We start from the raw sequence: 18,060 nt of genomic DNA, 5'->3' as shown, positions 1-18,060 counted from the left end.
GTGAGCTCCATTACAGATGTATTTAGAAAACGGAGGCCGCTGAAACGGGCCGGTCTGGAGTTCGTGGGGCTCAGTTTTATTGTTCGTGCCGTGTCTCCGCAGGTGATCCACAAACACTTCTACCTGAAGCGGACCGAGATCATGTGTCAGTGCGAGGAATGGATCGCCGACATCCAGCAGTACAGCAGCGACAAGAGGGTCGGCCGGACCATGTCCCACCACGCCGCCGCGCTGAAGGTACCGCAGTCGGGCCCGGAGGTCTGCGCTCTCTTTTTTTTTGACGTGCGTTGTTTGACGCCCCCACAGAGACACACCGCTCAGCTCAGGGAGGAGCTTCTGAAGCTGCCCTGCCCCGACGGCCTGGAGCCCGACTGCAAGGAGTTCTCTGAGAGGAGCGGCGTCCTCGTCCTCAAGGAGCCGCCCAGCCAGGACGCAGAGAAGCCGGGCGGCAGTCAGGACAACCACTGCAGCGAGGGCCAGCTATGAGTCGCCTCCCCCACCCCTCCCCCATGATTATTATTGTTGGAAAGACTTGACGGCTTCAGAGCACAAGCCTCCACTTTGTCAATATTAGTATGTAAAGATCTAATAGGAGGAGGAGTCGCCATGAGACTACGCCGCGCCCCGATGGAAACACGGTCAACAAAAACTTTTATTTACCTGTAAAAGAGTGTAAACATTTTGTGCCCCCCCCCCCTCCTCAATTATGAAATAACCACTGATTGGTATGTTATTAATCTTGTATATACATGCTGGCAGAGGAGGATTACAGATTATATAAGGGAAACAACTACCTTTAGAAAAGAATGTTTATTGGATGTTTTTTTTTTTTGACTGTTGTAACTAAGGAGATTCTGATGTTGGTTATTCCTAAACGATGCTATTTAAGGAGAAAACAGAGTCTGAGCTAAAAAAAAAAAAAGAGAAAAGACAAATGCTCTGTTGCTTCGTTTTCCTTGGATCACATGAATAAAGGCTGAGACGGACGTTTTTAAAATGCTATGTTATCCCTTCAAATTAAAAAGCGCCATGCTCTGGACCCAACATCTGTCGCCTCAGAACTTCTCCGTGACCAGTCATCATCGGGGAAATGCATCCTGAGGGCTCGTGCATGTGATTGTGTGTTTTCTGTGTGTGTGTTTGTGTGTGTGTGTGTGCGCGCACAACATTCCCCAGTGCAAAGCTGTGATGTGCCTTCGGTCGACACCATACCACACAGAACCGACGGAGAACCTTTACTCATTTATTTGCTGTTTCTACAAAATTAATAACTCTGCTCCGTCTTGACATAAAAACTGCTTTGGGTCTTTTTTTTTTTTTTTTCTTAAACTCGGTGAACAAAAACAAAATGCACTTTCTGTTTTAATCAGTCACATTCTCCTTTTGCTAGGACATTAAACGGAGCTTCAAAATATGGATTATTTGTGCGAATGTTTCTTTCTGCAGACCCGTGAGTCCCCGGAGAAACGCCGATAACGTGAATTATCGCGGTTTGTTGTGGATCAGGGTCGGAATGTTGGTAAATAATATTCCACACGCCATAAAAGAACTCAGAGAAACAAGGATTATGATTTTAGCCCATCAGAGGAACATAAAATAATCAATTATATCCTGAGGTGAAGGCAGCTCATGTTCAATATTTGCTTATTAAAAATTGTCAGAACTTTTGAGATAAGTATTAAAATAATTTTGCGGTTTGATTCTAAATTTGTCACTGTTGTGACTCATTTTCTTGTCTAGTGCTAGCGTTTATTTATTTCCTAGCGGCTGAAGGTTTTGGGTTTAGAAATGGTGACGCTTTATATTACGTATTTTGGACCAATGGGGAGTGACTCCGCCTACGAGTGTGACGCGATAACAGGAGAACGCGAGTCAAAAAAAAACTAAATAAAATTCCTGATGTTAATCGATGCTCGTGTGTTCATTCACATGTGGGCGTGTCGGTTTTAAAATGGTGGGATGGGGGCGGGGGGGCGTGATTTAGCTTTGTTCATTTTATCACCAAAAAAATCTCCAAAAGCTTCGATTACGCGAGAGACGTAATCGCTTCTTCAACCAATCAGAGGCCGCGTAAGGTGGGCTGTGGCGTCACCATAGTATGTTTCATAAACCCACTGTCGTTTTGTACAGAGAAGTACCGGAGTATGTTTTGGAGTAATTTCCAACGCGACTTGAACGCAACATATAATTTTCCCAGAATACGCCGCGCATCTGTCATGGCTGCTCACTGACACCCGCCTGCTCCACATGGGTAGAAGCAGCAGAGGCGTTTCGCAGCTTGAGAAACGCCGTTCGGGTTTCTGGTAGAAGTTTTTTTTTGTCTTTCTCGGCGGACCGTCCCGGCGGAGGAGTTGACCCGGAGCGGGGAGCCATGACGCCGGACGTAGAGGTCGTCCTCCTCCGGGGCTTTCTAACACCCAGCGAGGCGCCGGGATGGAGGCAGAGCATCTCCGGCACCGCAGGTGAGGAGTGGATCGATATTTCACCGCGTCACGCGATGGGTGCGTTAAAAAAGGGTCGTTTCCAGCCGGTGTGGCGGAAGGTTCGGGACTCGGTCCGGGGGGTCGTTGTGATTCGGCACGGCTCGTGGAAGACACGTCCGTGACGTGGATCAGATTTAAACGTGACTCCGTGTTTGATCAGCTGCTGGACGGGGTCACCTGGGACCGGAACTCACGGGGGGGGGGGGGGTGTTTGACGTGTCCTCTGAGTTCGATTTAAAGGGTGGCTGCTGATGAAGACCCACGGAGTCTTCATCCTCATCCAGGAGGATCTGGAATGACCCGATTCAAATCAATCCAGAGCTTTATTTTCTAATCAATATGAGGAGGAGGAGGAGGAGGATGATTCTTCTCTCTTTCCTCTACCCGTGTTCCACCAGAGGCGAGCTCCCTGCTGGACTTCCTGTTGGACGGAGACTTCCAGGCGGTTCTCCGGAGCCCCCAGGTGTCGGACCTGCTCGCCGGAGACGGCAGCTGCAGCCAGGGGGGGGACATCGAGGCCCACCTGGAGAGGCGGGTCTTGTTCTACCTCACCGGCGGCAGCAAGGACGGGCAGCCGAACAGGTGATAACCCCAAGAGACCAAAGCAGGGGGGGGGGGGGGGGGGTCACGGGTAGCCGTCGGGTAACGATACTAGACCGTCGCCTCTGTGCCCGTCTAGAAACGTGAACTCTTCCTTTTATTTATCGGCTCCTCTCGTCTCCCGCTGCAGGGAGCTGGTGGCCATGGCGATGGCCGTTTCCTGCCTCCATTTGTTCGTCCAGAGTAACTGGACTGGTCCGCCCGTCTCCATCCAGATTTCTGAGCTGCTCCCGCCGGCCCTGCTCTCCTCTCAGGTATCCCACCTCCTCAACTCCCTCCTGCTTTCACTCCACCGATGCTGTGGAGGCTTTTAAGGATAGAGACATTAGCATAATTTGTTTTTGTTTTTACTTCTGTTTGATTTTTTGCCCCCGTTGTGAATTAAATAGTTTTTTCACCAGCATATAGCTAACAAATATTAGCTAGTAAAGATGTAAAAGTAGTGTCATTATTGAATTGTATGCATAATTACTAGTTAACGTTAGCTAGTAAAGATGTAAAAGTAGCGTAATTATTTAATTGCATCATTACTAGTTAACGTTAGCTAGTAAAGATGTAAAAGTAGCGTAATTATTTAATTGTATGCATCATTACTAGCTAACGTTAGCTCGTAAAGATGCATGCACGCTACAATGCTATCAGCAGTTTTAGCAGATCTGTCTTCTCAGAGCACCTCCAAACGTAAAAAGACAGGACAGTCGAGGGAGGACGGGCGATGTCGGAACAGAGATACTAGAATACTTCATGTACTAGATGTCCTACGTACATATAGTACATAAAACGCACATCCGTTCGGGGCGACCCGTTTCTGTCCAGCAGGCCCGGACCCTGGATGAGACGATCCACTCCAGCCTCCTGCTGGATGGGGAGAGCGTGTACAGCCTGGTCGCCAACCCGTTCCTCCTCCTGCTGGCCAGGGTTGTTCTCACCAGGTGCTCCTCCGAGATGTCCACCCTCCAGGTGAGTCCGACCCGCCGCCGCCGCCTGACGGAGAACTCGTCATGTCACGAAAACGGGAAAGAAAACGGCTGAAGGATCGGTGAACGCTGGCCGTGCTTGCTCGGCGGCGGCAGAGTAAGCTTGCGTGGCTGCGGGACACGACTCTTCTTCGTCGCTGCTCCGGTCGGACACGAAATGCAACGCGTGGTCACCTCTGACCTCCAGCCGGAACCAGAACGGCCTCGGAGCGGCGTTGAATGCGTTTGTTTGTTTGACGGCGCGCCTGTAACCCGCCCCAGAACAAACGGCCGATGGATTCGGCTCATTTTCATTCCCTTCTTGTCTTCCTCTCTCGTGTTTCCCCCGCCGTCGACGCTGCAGCTGCTTCCCTGGTGGACTCTGCGCTACGTCCGCCTGCACCAGCACATCCTGGAGGCCTGCTCGCCGCAGCTCCTCGGCCTGGCCCAAAGCAGCGTGAACGAAGGTCCGTACGGGACGGACGCCGCCGCGCACGCACGCACGCACGCACACACACACACACACCTGTGTATGCACGGTTTGCAGTGACTGTGGCTCCATCTGTGAGGAAGACGACGCCTGGATGTTCCTGAAGGACCTGCAGAAAGCTGTTTCTACATTTCTCTAATGATGATTTAAGAAGTAGAATAAACTCTCAAGTCTGACTTTGAGCGTTTTCCGTCTCCCCCAGTCCTGAAATGCGAAACGGCCGACGCTAAAGGCGGCGCAGGCGTGTCGCGTCTAAATCCTCCCCCCCCCCCCCCCTCCCCTCGGCCTGGGCATCGCTTCATTCATTTTAAATGGGAATGAAAGCACGATTCCTCATCGTGAATTATACACCTCCTCCCTGCTTCCTTCTCCTGCGGGTCCCGGCCGAGGATAATCTCTCCGTGACGGGGGGGGGGGGGGGGGGGGCTTCATCAGGCGCGGGTTAATCAGATCGGATGGAAGTAAAGAGCCAGGCCGAGCCTGGACTTCAAACACGCCCATCATCCTCTCAAGCCTCGAGAGAAGCATCCGATAGTTGGATGCTAAGCGAGCGAGTTCCAAATCCACGGGTTCTTCCTCGGCACAAGCCCCGCCCTTTCATGCTAAACACGGATCTGACCTGACGCCGTTGACATCCGCCGTCTTCCCCAGTGATGAAGCTCCAGTCTGTGCTGTCGGAGCAGCGCGCCCTAGCGGTCCAGTTCCACCTGGAGGGCGCCTACGTCAGCCTGACCTACTACGAGTACCAGCAGGCCAAGAAGCACGTGCAGGAGGCCCGCGAGCTCTCGGGCCTCGACGTCAACGTGACGGGTATGTGACGCCCCGATCTCGTCTCGACCGCGCCTTCGGCGTGGAACCCGCTTTAACGCCGGGTCGTGTTTGGTCAATCGAGGTGCTCTTGGTAAACGGACCAGCTTCCAGGAAAAGTTCTTGGCTCAGATGATCCTTGAGGTGAAGAGAACGCGGGACGGGACGGACCCAGAGAGCAGCCCCACCCCGACGCCGCTGTCCTGCCTGCCCAAGGTCAGTTTCGCCGAGCCGTCCCGGTCCGATTACCCGCTTCGGCGCCGGCGTGGCTCGGTTTGCTCCCGGGGCGTCTCTGACTCGCCGCGTCTCCGTCCAGGATCTCAGTCTGGACGACGACACCATGCTGGATGCGATCAAGTTGGCGGAACCGAATGAGTACGATCTGCCCGACCTGAGCGCTGAGGAGCAGGCGGTCATCCTGGGCGTCTGGTGAGTCCCCCCCCCCCCAGTCATAAGTCACGCCTGGACAATCAGGAAGTCCGAGTGAGGGAATTAGAGGTGAGATGGAGCCGAGAGTCCGGTTTCTTGACGTCCGCCCTGCTGTTGTTGCAGCGTCGACTTCCAGAAGAATAACCCCGTCCACAAACTGACTGCGGAGGAGCTCCTGGCCTTCACGTCCGTAAGTCCTCGTTCCCGGTCCAGTGACGCACCTGACCGGCTTTTTTTTTTATATCTCGGCCCGCGCTGCTGTCCAAACGAAGCGTTTTTGAGTTCGCCCGTTGCGTCTCTCCTCCTGTTTCGCCCTCGGCGCTTGCTCAGACGTTGGATGGCGGCGCCCTGAGCTCAGCTCGGGAGCCTTCGCGCCGTCCGTCCCCGCTTGGAAGGCCGGCGCCGCTGGCTCTGTGAGCAGGCATCTCCCCAGCCTACATGTAGATCCAGGAATCTGCAGGCTGGTTAGATGGTTGTCGCATGTCTGGCTGTCTTCGCCGACCCTGGGACGATACTGTCGCCTTCCAGGAGGACGTTGTCGTCTCCTCTTGCCCAGTTTAATCGGGAATGCTAATTGAGAGCAACACAAAATCGATTCTGCTTGATGGCGGGGCGGATTGAGATTTTCCCGTGTCCTTGGCTGGAACTCGCTTTAAATATTTACCAGCTGTTCCGAACGTTCCCGTGAAGACGGATCGCTCCCGATAGGGAGTGGGACGCGGGTTCTGAGTCTGCCCATTAGGATCTTAAGGGAGGTCTTACTTGTGGAAGTCGTTTTGCCGGACACAAAGCCCAGCAGCGTTCCTGTCTGACCGCCTGTCAGCCCGGCTGCAGGGCAGAGGCCTCCCTTGCTCAACGCACGCAGCGTCGCTCCAGACTAAACAAGATTCTTCCAGATGGAGTGGAGCGGCATTTCCTTTTACGTCGCAGCCGGCCTTATCACCTGATGCCGTTCCCTCGGCGACTGATGCTGTCGGAGGATGAGCTGGATAATTGGGACGATTTACTGCCGCGCTAATGACTCCAGCGTGACTCGCTGAGCGTCCACCGGAATCATTAGTGCTTCATCTCACCAAAGAAACGTGCGTTACTCCGGCTGCACGTTTCCATCGGGGTGGGCTTCCTCCCAGAGGCGTCACGAGGCCTCCCTTTGAGGCTGCATCCACGTATCCCGACTCCTCGCCCCATTTAGGAAGCTCGTTCCGACCGTTTTCAGGTCAGGATCTCCATATTTGGTCGATGTAAAGCGGACTGAGCTCCGACCTCCACACGACAAAGAATGAACGGACTTGGACAAAGTAAAGCTTCGCCTTACAGCTAAATGTGCCCCCCCCCCCCCTGTGTCTGCAGTGCATTCTGTCTCAGCCTAAGTTCTGGGGGATCCAAGTCGCAGCTCTTTGCCTCCGGACCAAACTGGAAAAAGGAAAATCCCGATGTGTTGAGCGAGCCATGACGCAGAGCCAGGTGAGCCCGTCGGAACGGTTCTAGTCCAGCTGTGGGTCCGGGTCCGGTCTTGGTGGTCTGCATGCATTTTTCTCACCTCGTATGATTTGCTGCGATCTCCGCTCATGATCGGAACAGAGAACGAAGACGTGACGTGTTGAACTCGACAGATTTGAACCCAAGATCCTTTTTTTTTTCACGTAGAGTTCTATTTTGTCGAGCGTTGTCTTCGCCGTGTTCGGACCGTCGTCTCTTCTGTCCGTTAAGAAGAGCTGCGGAGCGCGACTCTGCTGCCTGCCTGCCAGGGAATTATTGAGTAGCCTTGATCTCCTCCAGAAAAAGCCGCAGCGCAAGCGCCGCCGCTCCGTTTTCTATTTTGGATGTTGATCAATTTACATTCGCAGATGGCATTCCGGAATCAGACGCTCGGAATCAGACGCCTAAATGGAGGATGTGCGAAACGCTTCAGTCCTGACCGCTGACCTGTTTCACCTTTGGGTGGAGGAGGAGGGAGCGTTTGCTTCTCCTCCCTGAAATGGCGTGCCTGCCACTGCGCACCTTTAAATCCCAGTTTTCCTGTTCCAGGTGATTGTCGACCACTTTGAAGACGAGAAATGTCCCGTGACCGAGCGGCTCAAAGTCTTCTATTGCTGCCAAGCCCCGCCCAGGTGGGACGTCCAGGTAACGGACATTTTCAGCCGCAAAGTTTCAAATTCACGTCACCAGAAGTCGTGGAATTGATTCTTACGAGTCGGGATGATCCGTTTAACGTTGGCACGGCGCATCAGAAGGTCGGCGGGTCGACTGTTGCTAACGTCACTCTCTGGATGTAGCCCCTTAGCCTCGCCCTTTTCTTTGCCTGCAGAAGCAGCTAGCTAGCCTGCTAATCGACCTCGGCTGCACCAGTTCAGCTCTGCTCCTTTATGAGAAGCTGGCGCTCTGGGAGGACGTGGTCATCTGCTACGAGAGGCTGGGCCAACACGGCAAGGTATGGAAGCGGCGCTCGACGCAGACGCGGCTGCCGTGACGCGCCAACTCATCGTCCGCCTGTTTCCCTTCGCCTCTCCCAAACACCGGTCCAGGCCGAGGAGATCCTCCGCAGGGAGCTGGAGAAGGAGGAGACGCCCAGCCTCTACTGCCTGCTGGGGGACGTCCTGAGGGAGCATCAGTACTACGACCGGGCGTGGGTGCTGTCGCGCCGGCGCAGCGCCAGAGCCATGCGCTCCAAGGCCCTGCTGCACCTCCACAACAACGACATCCGGCAGTGCATCGATTGCTTCGAGCTGTCGCTGAAGATCAACCGCATGCAGGTACGGAGTCCGCCGGCGACGGCGCCCGTCTTTCCGGAGTCTCTCCGGAATCTTTCCGGAAGCATCTGCATAAACGTAAAGCTCGGATTCACTTTGTTGACCTTTGTGCGTTTGTGTTTGTGCAGCTGGGTGTGTGGTTCTCCCTCGGCTGCGCCTACCTCGCCCTGGAGGCCTACGACGGCGCCGCCAAGGCCTTCCAGCAGTGTGTGCTCCTGGAGCCGGACGTAAGCGCAGACGCAACGCTGGGAGTCTCTGTCCTCTTCCTTTTTGTTTGCTGTCCTCGCTCCGATGTTCGGTACCGGACTCTGGCTTCTGAAGGTGCCGAGGAGAACCGGATATTCTGTCGTTCTAATTTTAAACTCTGTTCCCTTTTTCTCCCCGTCTCTCGTTCAGAATGCCGAAGCGTGGAACAACCTCTCTACCGCACACATCCGCCTCCAGAAGAAGTGAGTCCCGGAAGCTTTAGATTGGATCTCGTCCCCCTTAATACTGTCGGGTCGGCGTCGATGCTGACTGATTTACCTTCTTGCCTCGTCTGAACCAGAACCCCGCGTCGCTTGGTAACGGTCTCTTTCTATCTTTCCGGCAGACACAAAGCCTTCCGTACCCTGCAGGAAGCCCTGAAGTGTAACTATGAACACTGGCAGATCTGGGATAACTTCATCTATGTGTGCATCGACATTGGGGAGTTTTCCGAAACCATCAAGGCCTACCATCGCCTGATGGACCTCAGAGAGAACTTCAAGGACGTCCAGGTAAAGGATCCCAATGCTGTTGCCCTCTAATCCGTAGGGGGGGGGGGGGGGGTCGTCTGATAGTTGCGCTTCAAACGGAGGCCTAATGGATCCCTCTCCTCCAGACCGGTGCTTTTATTTAGTGGCTTTCGCTTTGTGTCTGGCGGTCATTTGACACACAAAACGGGTCTGTGGGGACGACTAAGAGAGCCCTCGGTCGGATGCGTGTCTCTGCCAGGGACAGGCAGATCCTTTTAATTACATTAAACCCTAATCCAATTTCCAGTTATTGGCCTAAACCCGAAGAGTTTAATCACGCTGAAAGTACCAAGAAAAATACAAATCTTGGATCCACCCAAGAAATTGATGAGTTCTCCCACCTGCCCTCCGAGGTTCTGGTGAAAACAGCCCGTTTCTTGTTTTCCGTCGTCAAAGGTCGAGGCTTCTTTCTGGGATTGCGTCGCAATAAAAACACGGTTGGGCAGGAACAAAACGTTTGCGCACGTCACTGCGACGTTCGCACGCTCTGTTCATGTCCTGGCGGCCCCGCAGGGAATGGATCTGAAGTCGTCCTGCGGGAGCCGTCCATTAGCGAGGCGAGTTGACAAAGAGACAAATGAGTGTTTGTAATGGCTTCGCGCGCGTAGAGGGAGGCTGAACCTCCTGCCAGAGTTCGTTAGCACTCGGGACGGGTCGGATAGAATCCCCTGAGCCCGCCGAATACCGAGCCGCTCAAAGACGTAAAGGATGATTAGAGGAGTGGGAGTTCCCATTGTCTTCCCTGCTAGAAGCTTTAAACGGCTCTCAAACAGTCTTTGGCGTTGTTCTCTTCCAAACTAATCCCAACAGATGGTCGTTAGTTTCTTGGAAGGCGTTGGAAACCTTTCTTTGTGCAGTCAGAGATTAATTGTTGATTAATTAAAGGATTTCACATATCGAAGCGTTCAAACCCGTTTGTGATTAACGCGTCGACTTAAATCCGCCGTTGGCGACCGGGAATCGTTTGTTTGTCCGACGGCAGATTCTGCGGATCCTGGTGAGATCGGTTGTTGAAAATCTGCCGGACCGGCTGGGTGGGCAAGCGGCGACCGTCGGGCCCAAACTGAAGGAGCTCCTGGGGAGGGTCACGTCCCGCAACAGCAACGAGGCCGAGATATGGAGACAGTACGCCCTGCTGTACGGTGGCGGCCGAAGTTCCGACCCAGAGGACAACGAAAAGGTCAGTGCGCCTGCAAAAGCCAGATTGGGTGAGGAGTCCCAGAGGAGCGCGTTGCAGTGGATAGTGCCGCCTCCCTTTGGGGGTTTCTAACCCGGAGGAGACCCTGGAGTGGGCACAGAACTCCCTAAAGGTATTTTATGTCTCGTTTGGACTTGGGAGGAGCTGGAAGACCCAACCCCAGGGGGGATGTCCTTGAATGGTGGCGTTAAGGAAGGGGACGTTAAAGGACGAAGGTTTAAAGACTTTAGAGGACTAGACTTGGACATTTTCGGACTGTACCTGTTTGGTTCTGCTTTTTCAGGCGCTGCAGTTCTTGTCCAAGGCTCATCGCTGTGAAGTCCAGGCTGGAGACTGGGAGAAAGACCCTGGGCTCTTCAAGGAGGTGATCAAAAGAGCCATGGATATGGGTGAAGGTGAGGGCGCGACCTAAACCAATCGCCGCTTATCGTGCGCCGTATCGCGCTTCAAGTGTTTTATGTAAAATAATTTCAGCCAAGACTCCGTCTGTTCTCTGAATCTCGCTGTTTCTCAGTGACGATCGGTTTCAGCAAGAAGAAGAAGAGTTCAACAGAAGCTGTCCAGATGTTGTCCTCCACCCGCCTCAGCCTCAGGAGTCTGGCCACCAAAGCTAAGGTAGTCTAGCGGCGGCCAACGGTGGAGCGAGACGTATCGAGACATTCGTCTTCCTGAGATCCTAAATACACGAAACATGCAGCAGATAGAGAATTCCATGTAAATAAAAGAAAACTGCAGTCTGCTGCAGTCTCCAGATCTCTAGTTCTCCGTAGAAACACCAGCTTCTGGCAGCGTCCGTGAGGAATCTTAGCCCATTCCTCACGGACAAGGGCCCCCCCCCCAGCTCTGTAATACTTTTGGTTTACCTGCTGCAGCCGCCCTCTTCAGGTCCCATCAGAGATTTTCTATGGTTTCCAGTCAGAAACCGGGCCTTGGTGGACTCCAAAGTCTGCTTGGGATCTTCATCCAATGCTCGCCAAGCTTCATCTTCCTCGCAGATGGAGATGTGTTCTTCTGGGGATCTCCTGATCCTTGATGGAATCCATCGGACCCTGTACAGGTCTCCAGTGGACCAGGAAGAACAAGAACGTTTGTGTCTTTCCTTGATGGTTCTGAGCTACTGGAGCCATTTTCTGGTTCATGTTAGAGTTCAGAAATAAATTTAGGCCAGTAAAACCTTCGGGGCTCTCCTACTCAAGTAGGTCTGATCTGTAAATGTGTCTCTAATGAGACTTTTGTATTATATTTAGAAAAAACCGCTAGTAAAATCTTTTGTATCGAGCTATTAAAAATACTCTCGTTTGATTCGATTATTAGCTCGAGCTGATAAATCCTCTATTTTACCAATAAACCCAACGTTGACTCCTTTTTGCCTCCAACTGTAGGAAGGGAGAAAAAGGTTTTTCCTAAACTGCTTCCAGATTTTCAAAGAGGAATTGACTGTAATGTTTATGTGACCTGGAATAGAATAGCGAGGGGGGGGGGGAGAGGGGGGTGAAATGTGAAGTAGCGGTTGGTGAATTTATTTGGCACGCCGAGTTTTCCAGATGTAACCGCTCCGGGGAAGGCTGCGCAGTAGTGGAGCGGATCCCGGGCTGTACTTCCTGCCAGTTCGCTGCCCAGTAGTATGTAGTGGGTATTAGGTAATGAATGGCATAACCCAACATCCACTACATACTGCACCCAGTGATTTAGCACATCAGCGTGTAATCCAAAGTAATCACAGCGTTCAACTATGTCATATTAACTCCAAAATAATGTGTCTTAAATAATCTTTAAAGTACGAGATAAAAATGGGTGAAGAACAGAATACATTCTATCATTTGATTAATCTGTTAATGACAAATTAATCGCTTTGAGAAATCACTTCATCAGATTGAAGCGCTTTCTACTTTGAACCGAATATTTAAATACATTTATCTAAATCCGGAGGTGCTTTGATATCTTTCATTTGCGCCGCTTTCAACGTTGAAGATGATCCGGGGGGGTTGTCACTTGAGACGGGGACTAAAGCCAGTAGATCTAAATGTAAACCGGATGCATCAGAAGGGAACACCAATAGATCATCTGCATACAAGGAGACTTTCCTGAGAACTTTTCACTAACTATAGATCTCGCCTGAAGTGCTTTTCCAGTTGGATATTTGAAAGCGTTTCATATTGATGAGAATAATTACATCCCATAATTACTAGATCTCCTGCTTCATTGTCTTGCAGCAAATGCACGCCGATGTGGCGACGGGTCAGGTCCACGCTGAGCTCCAGGACGGCGTCGCCGCTCTGGAGCAGCTCATCACCGAGCTGCAGGAGCTGAGTGGGACGCTGCGGAGCCAATCGCAGTGATGCAGCGAAGACCTTCGGAGGCGGGTCATCTCCCCCGTCCACCTTCAGATGGACCGGTTTAGATGTCCTAACGGATGGATTGGAAAAACCAAAGGACTCGCATTCTGGCTGTCTTTATGTCTCCGTGTCCTTATTGGGTTGTAAAGCAAGCGAGACATCAAATATTAAAGTTTTACGCCTGGAGTCGATTATCTTTACTCTGACGCGCCCGATGTAAGTTTAACACTTCCACCTGGACACGCCAATCCTGCCCCCGTCCAACCGGAGCGTGAGGATTAGCATGCAGAACCCGGTTCCACAAACTCTGATAGGTTCCTGCAAGAAGGGCTGTAGAACGCAGAGATGATGAGCGCTGGATAAATGGTTACGTTTCGGCCTCTGTTGTCTGGACTTAACGTTCAGACTCTGTTTCAGGCTCCACCGTTCATCAGTAGCTCGAGCTCGTACCGCTGCACAGACGGGGCCTTCCGGGGGGACGCTGCAAAGGTCTTATTTCTAGATGAGACTATATAAAAGTGGTGGTGTAATATGCTGTCAATAGACTTCCCAGAATTCCTGCTGTTTCACTGATTTCACCTCTGGAAAGAATCCCGTGGCGTCATATTTCAGTTTGACCCGATTTATCTACTGAGGTCTTCCAGAAGGGACGGTCTTTCTCGTGGACGCTTGTTTTAACAAAAATTTTACAATTGATCAGAAAAAGATGGTTCTTTTGCGTTTGTCCCCAACATCCGTCCCTACATCGTCTAGTTTGTTATTTCAGGTGCACAGATGGGCTTATCTCTGTCCAACAGGGAAGGGCTCCATTATTACAGCGGCGCCGATCCTCGCCGCCGCTGAGCGAGGGCCGGGGAGCACCCCAGGGACGGGTCACGGGTTCATGGCCCGTCCTGGGTCGACGCGCAGAGACAAACAAACGTCCATGCTCGCATTCACACTAATAAATTCACCATTCGGATCCTGCGAGTTGGACTGTTTGTTGAACGTGTGAAGCGGGTCTCACACAATCAGAACTGAGCACACGCATTACATCATTGATCGTTTCGCTCCAGATGTAGAGGTCGGCAGAGGTTGTGAAATGAGGCTCATGTGGAATCCATCGAGGCGCTCAAAAGGTTCAACGTGCAGATACTTAGCAGACAGGGATAGGGTACCGGTCCAATCTGTTTGTTCCTGGACCTGGGATTTACAAAAGTGTAGGACATTTATACTGTACGTCAATTCCTTATCGCTAAACACTACTACTACTACTACTACTACTGTACTTTTGAATTGTCCCATCAAGGGTCGCTACAGCAAACCAACGTTCTCCACTTCACCCTGTCCTTTGCATCGTCCTCCCCAACACCGAGTGGTCGTTAAACGCGCCCGTCGTTAAGTGAGGACCGGCTGGACTCTGAGATACCAAACAACAATAAAACTGGTCTGAGATCAGATTTTGTGTGAAATAAAAATCTGAGTGAAAATAACACCGTTAATGGAATATTTTCTGTTTCGTTTTCTTTCTGTGTGTGTGTGTGTGCGCGTGTGTGTGCGTGTGTGTGTGTGTGTGTGTGCGCGTGTGTGTGCGTGTGTGTGTGTGTGTGCGTGTGTGGTCTGTATGGACTTCCAGAAACCTGACAGCGGGATGAATAGGGGGTGTTGTGGTGGGTCTGTGAGGGTGGGGGCCTCGCCGTGGGACCCCCCCCGCCCCCGTGACGTCATGTCTAGAGGCTGGCTGCTGACACCGCTCACCTCCAGCAGAGAAACTTTCTCAAGCCCTCCTGACTGCGAACCGAGTCTGCCGAGAGGAAGCCGCGGACGCCCGGAGACCCCCCCCGCCCCCCCCGCGCTGGAGAAACACGGACCGGCGTCACTTCTGCCCCCCCCCCCCCCCCCCCCGGGGAACATTTCTCTTTTATCCTCTTTTATTCCAGAGTTGTCAAAGTGAAGCTTTTTTCTCGTGTAGCTGTGCGCATTCCCACGCCGGGTCGGAGACCCCCCCCGGGAGGAAAATGTTCCGGAATAAACGCTTTTCCTTCTCTTAAAGGAGTTTCCGCGGAGCAGAAAGAAACGCGCGGACGGCCCGTCGCTCAGAAACGTTTTTCCTTGACGCAATGTTCGGTGGCGGAATGTCCCGGTTCGGATGGGGCCTCCTGCTCCCTCTGGTTCTGCTGCTGCGCTGCGGCTCCGCGGAGCGGCTGAGCGGCTTCAGGAGGCTCTACGTGCTCCAGCCCGGCCCGGCCGGGGCGGACGACGCGGTGCGCGTCAGCTCCGTCTCGACGCGGCGCGGCGCGGCGGGGCAGCCGCGCACGTACAACGTGGAGCTCTCTGCGAAATTTGGGGGCCCGGTTCGGAACCGCAGGATGGGGACCCAAGCTGTGCCGGTCCCGCAGCAGAAGCAGGCCGTGAAGCTGTCGGGGTAAGAACCTTTTATTTGGATTGTGCATGATTTTATTTGATTTATTTTTTAATCCTTGCGTTATTCCACGGGAGAGAGAGATAATCCCTAATCTTGCCTGGTCTGGCCCGTAATTTAGCAGGTATTGTTCTGGTCCCACCAAGTTTCATGGGAATCCTTCGAGTCGTTCTGTCTAATCCTTCTAACCAGTGGACATAGGTTCAAACATAACCACCAGTAAATGGGTGACCATGTTTCCAGATGCTTTAATCTTCCTGTCTACTAAAAAATGTCCTTTTTGGACATTTTTTTAAATTAATGAATTGAAAAGGTAATAAATGTATTCCTCTGACTCGAAGGACACAAAGCACGAAGACCCAACCGTCCATTTTTAATTGAACAAATTATAATACAAATTGAAATCATTAATCAAGTTGTTTGTTGTGAATATACTTTTTTTTTTGCTACTACAAACAAATTCTGCCCTTTTATTGGGCTTACATTCATCATCGTCGGCCCTTCAGGATGAAGCAGTTTATGTGAAGTTCATAAGCCCCTGAATCCTGGGAATCCTTCCTATCGTTTGGGTTCCACCCCCCCCCCCCCCATAATTGTAGGGGTTCTTCTGGGATTAAAATAATTTCAGAAGCCATTTTTTGAAGGTAACTTTTTTCATGGTTTGGGTCTAACCTTTATTCCACCTTCCTCGCCTGCTCTAAAGGTTGATTAAAAACCCTTCTTTGGTCTTTACGTGTTGCACAGCGCGAGTTTAAAACGATAGAAACGCCCTCCTACCCCCCCCGAGGTCCTGAATTACCTCCCAATTCCAAGAGAATAGCCGTGCCTTTGTGTCCTCAAGCACCCGAACGTCCTGTTTGCTGCCCTGCTGACTCTAACGGCAGCTGACCGCCTGTTTGCAGCCTCGCCGGACCGGTCAAACCGTTTGTCTATTGTCTGACTGTATTAGTTGGACATGATGCATCCCTGGGTTTGTGTGCGACTTGTAGAATGACATCATGGCGACCCTCGCTGTTGGCCGCGGGGGGGGGGTTGTACCCTCCGGACGATGTCTGTTTGTGTTTGGTGTCATTTTAGAGATTTTGACTTCTTTAAAAGTCCGTCCTCTTCTATCCAGAATAGTCCGCCCTTCAGCTCCTGTCCCCACTTGGTCCCTATTAGCTTGTTAATATCCTTCTTTTGTCTGTCTCAAACGGAGCCTGGTCCGTCCACCAGGAAATAGTAGCGAATGTCTAGGCAATAGATCTGCACCCTGGTGAGTCTCGAGGTCGTGACTCACCGTCATCAGAAGCCAACATCCTTGATGATAACGATGAAGTGGCGATTCCCCAGGTTGGCTCGGCGTCCATCTGCCCGTCTCAGTCCAAGTCTCAGCGGACGTTGGCTTCCTGGTACAAAACCGAGCTCCTCGGACCCAGGTCGGCTTCACGAGGCCATCAAGCGCAGATAAACGTGCACTTCAGCAACTCCCCCTACTATCGCAGATCCTTCCTGCCTTCCAAGTCAGGCTTAGTAGCTCAAGGCCAGACCACATTTCATGAGCTCCGTGTTTCGGGATGGCGTTCCAAGTCTGGAAAACATCCGACGAGAAACGGCGGAGTCTGGCAGAAGTGTGCCAAAAGTCAGATAACTGTGGTGGAACATTTGGATGATGACGTAACTCCCCCTGAACCCTCTGAACCCCCGAGGACAACATGTTGGACTAGTAGCGCCTTGGATTCATAGTGAGACGGGGTGGACGGGCCCACCTGCCCGTCCACCCCGTGTCCCTTCCTCTGGTCGATGCAAGGCGCCTCGTGGATGTTAAAGACGGCGTATTTCTCTCCTAGATGTCCCCTCGCCGTGGTTGAGCCTCGTAGCGCGGATCCTCGATCGGGCTTGGATTTATTCTGATGTCATCAAGTCGCTTTCAGCCCAACGTCCCGTCCTTTATTAGGAGTTCGATTCTTATTCCTGAAAAATGAACGCCAAGCTGGATCAGCTTCAGCTTCAATCTGATCTCAGATCAGTCTGTAATCACTTTGTCCAATCGCGGCAGCCTTTACTCGTGAAGTCATAGAAACGTGTCCCATATTCACCAGCATCTATTGATTAGTGTTTGTGGATTCTATTGATCACATCTGTTGCGGACGTGTCTTCTCTCAGACTTGGTTGTTAAATGTGTTTGTTTTGCTATTCAGGAACACGCATTGTTTGCGTTTCCACGGTTACGGTAGGGCTCCTTCTGCGATGCCGTCGGCGGCGAAGGGGATCCTGGGAGTTTAACGCTTGTGTTTCATTCGCAGGGTCAACGTGTGCGGCGGTCAGTGCTGTCACGGATGGAGCAAAGCTCAGGGATTGCCGCGGTGCACCAAGCGTAAGTCCGCCGTGAGCGCCGCTCAACCGCTCAACACATCTCGGGTCACGCATGAACACGGCGCGGCCAGTCAAGGCGGGTCCGGCGTGGGTCCAGCACAACGGGGAGCGTGTCAGTCCCTCGTACGGACGCAACGGGCACGTGCGATTGATCTACGGCCAACGGCTTCAGTCGCGTTACGCCTGAATGCACCGGATTTAGCTCGGGTTACATCCGTAGCCGCTAACGGGATCCGTGACGAGGTTCCTGCAGATCCGCGGCGGATGCAGCGGCAACCTGTTTGTCGTTATGTGTAAAGCGTCAGGAATGTTCCCCGGCCATAAAACATGGCAGAAGTGGCCCTTTATTTATCGCCGTCAGGGCTCGCCATACGTTAACGTGCCGCCGTATGAGTGTGTGTGTGTGTGTGGGGGGGGGGGGGGGCAGATGAAAGCAGTTAGTGAGTCAACACTGAAATAGCTCCAGAATTTTAATGACG

At 52.3% G+C, this 18,060-nt stretch overlaps 3 protein-coding genes across 3 annotated transcripts in view; all 3 read left to right on the top strand.

The window, feature by feature from the left end:
• Window positions 1-1,044, top strand: part of birc6 (baculoviral IAP repeat containing 6) — a 42,223-nt gene extending 41,179 nt beyond the window's left edge. The window contains 2 exon segments of the mRNA XM_068741664.1: window positions 103-237; window positions 307-1,044. Of these exon segments, the coding sequence (XP_068597765.1) occupies window positions 103-237; window positions 307-486 (315 nt within the window). The 3' untranslated portion in view covers window positions 487-1,044.
• A 1,327-nt stretch (window positions 1,045-2,371) lies between these two features.
• On the top strand, window positions 2,372-13,004 carry ttc27 (tetratricopeptide repeat domain 27). Its single transcript, XM_068741376.1, has 20 exons — window positions 2,372-2,462; window positions 2,882-3,065; window positions 3,214-3,337; window positions 3,903-4,043; window positions 4,404-4,506; window positions 5,181-5,339; window positions 5,422-5,552; window positions 5,653-5,765; window positions 5,889-5,955; window positions 7,116-7,229; window positions 7,794-7,889; window positions 8,074-8,196; window positions 8,291-8,518; window positions 8,644-8,742; window positions 8,912-8,964; window positions 9,108-9,273; window positions 10,274-10,471; window positions 10,773-10,884; window positions 11,004-11,104; window positions 12,703-13,004. Exons 1-20 carry the CDS (start codon window positions 2,372-2,374, stop codon window positions 12,826-12,828), a joined length of 2,529 nt encoding a protein of 842 aa, XP_068597477.1. The 3' UTR covers window positions 12,829-13,004.
• Window positions 13,005-14,879: 1,875 nt separating this feature from the next.
• The window catches only part of ltbp1 (latent transforming growth factor beta binding protein 1), a 30,286-nt gene continuing 27,105 nt past the window's right edge, over window positions 14,880-18,060 (top strand). The window contains exons 1-2 of the mRNA XM_068741425.1: window positions 14,880-15,229; window positions 17,512-17,582. Of these exons, the coding sequence (XP_068597526.1) occupies window positions 14,925-15,229; window positions 17,512-17,582 (376 nt within the window). The 5' untranslated portion in view covers window positions 14,880-14,924. The remainder of the gene's footprint in view (window positions 15,230-17,511; window positions 17,583-18,060) is intronic.

Source organism: Brachionichthys hirsutus, chromosome 7, assembly GCF_040956055.1.
Source record: "Brachionichthys hirsutus isolate HB-005 chromosome 7, CSIRO-AGI_Bhir_v1, whole genome shotgun sequence".
NCBI classification, from domain to species: Eukaryota; Metazoa; Chordata; class Actinopteri; order Lophiiformes; family Brachionichthyidae; genus Brachionichthys; species Brachionichthys hirsutus.
Note: the sequence above shows the minus strand (reverse complement) of the source record. Positions and strands in the feature narration are given on the sequence as shown.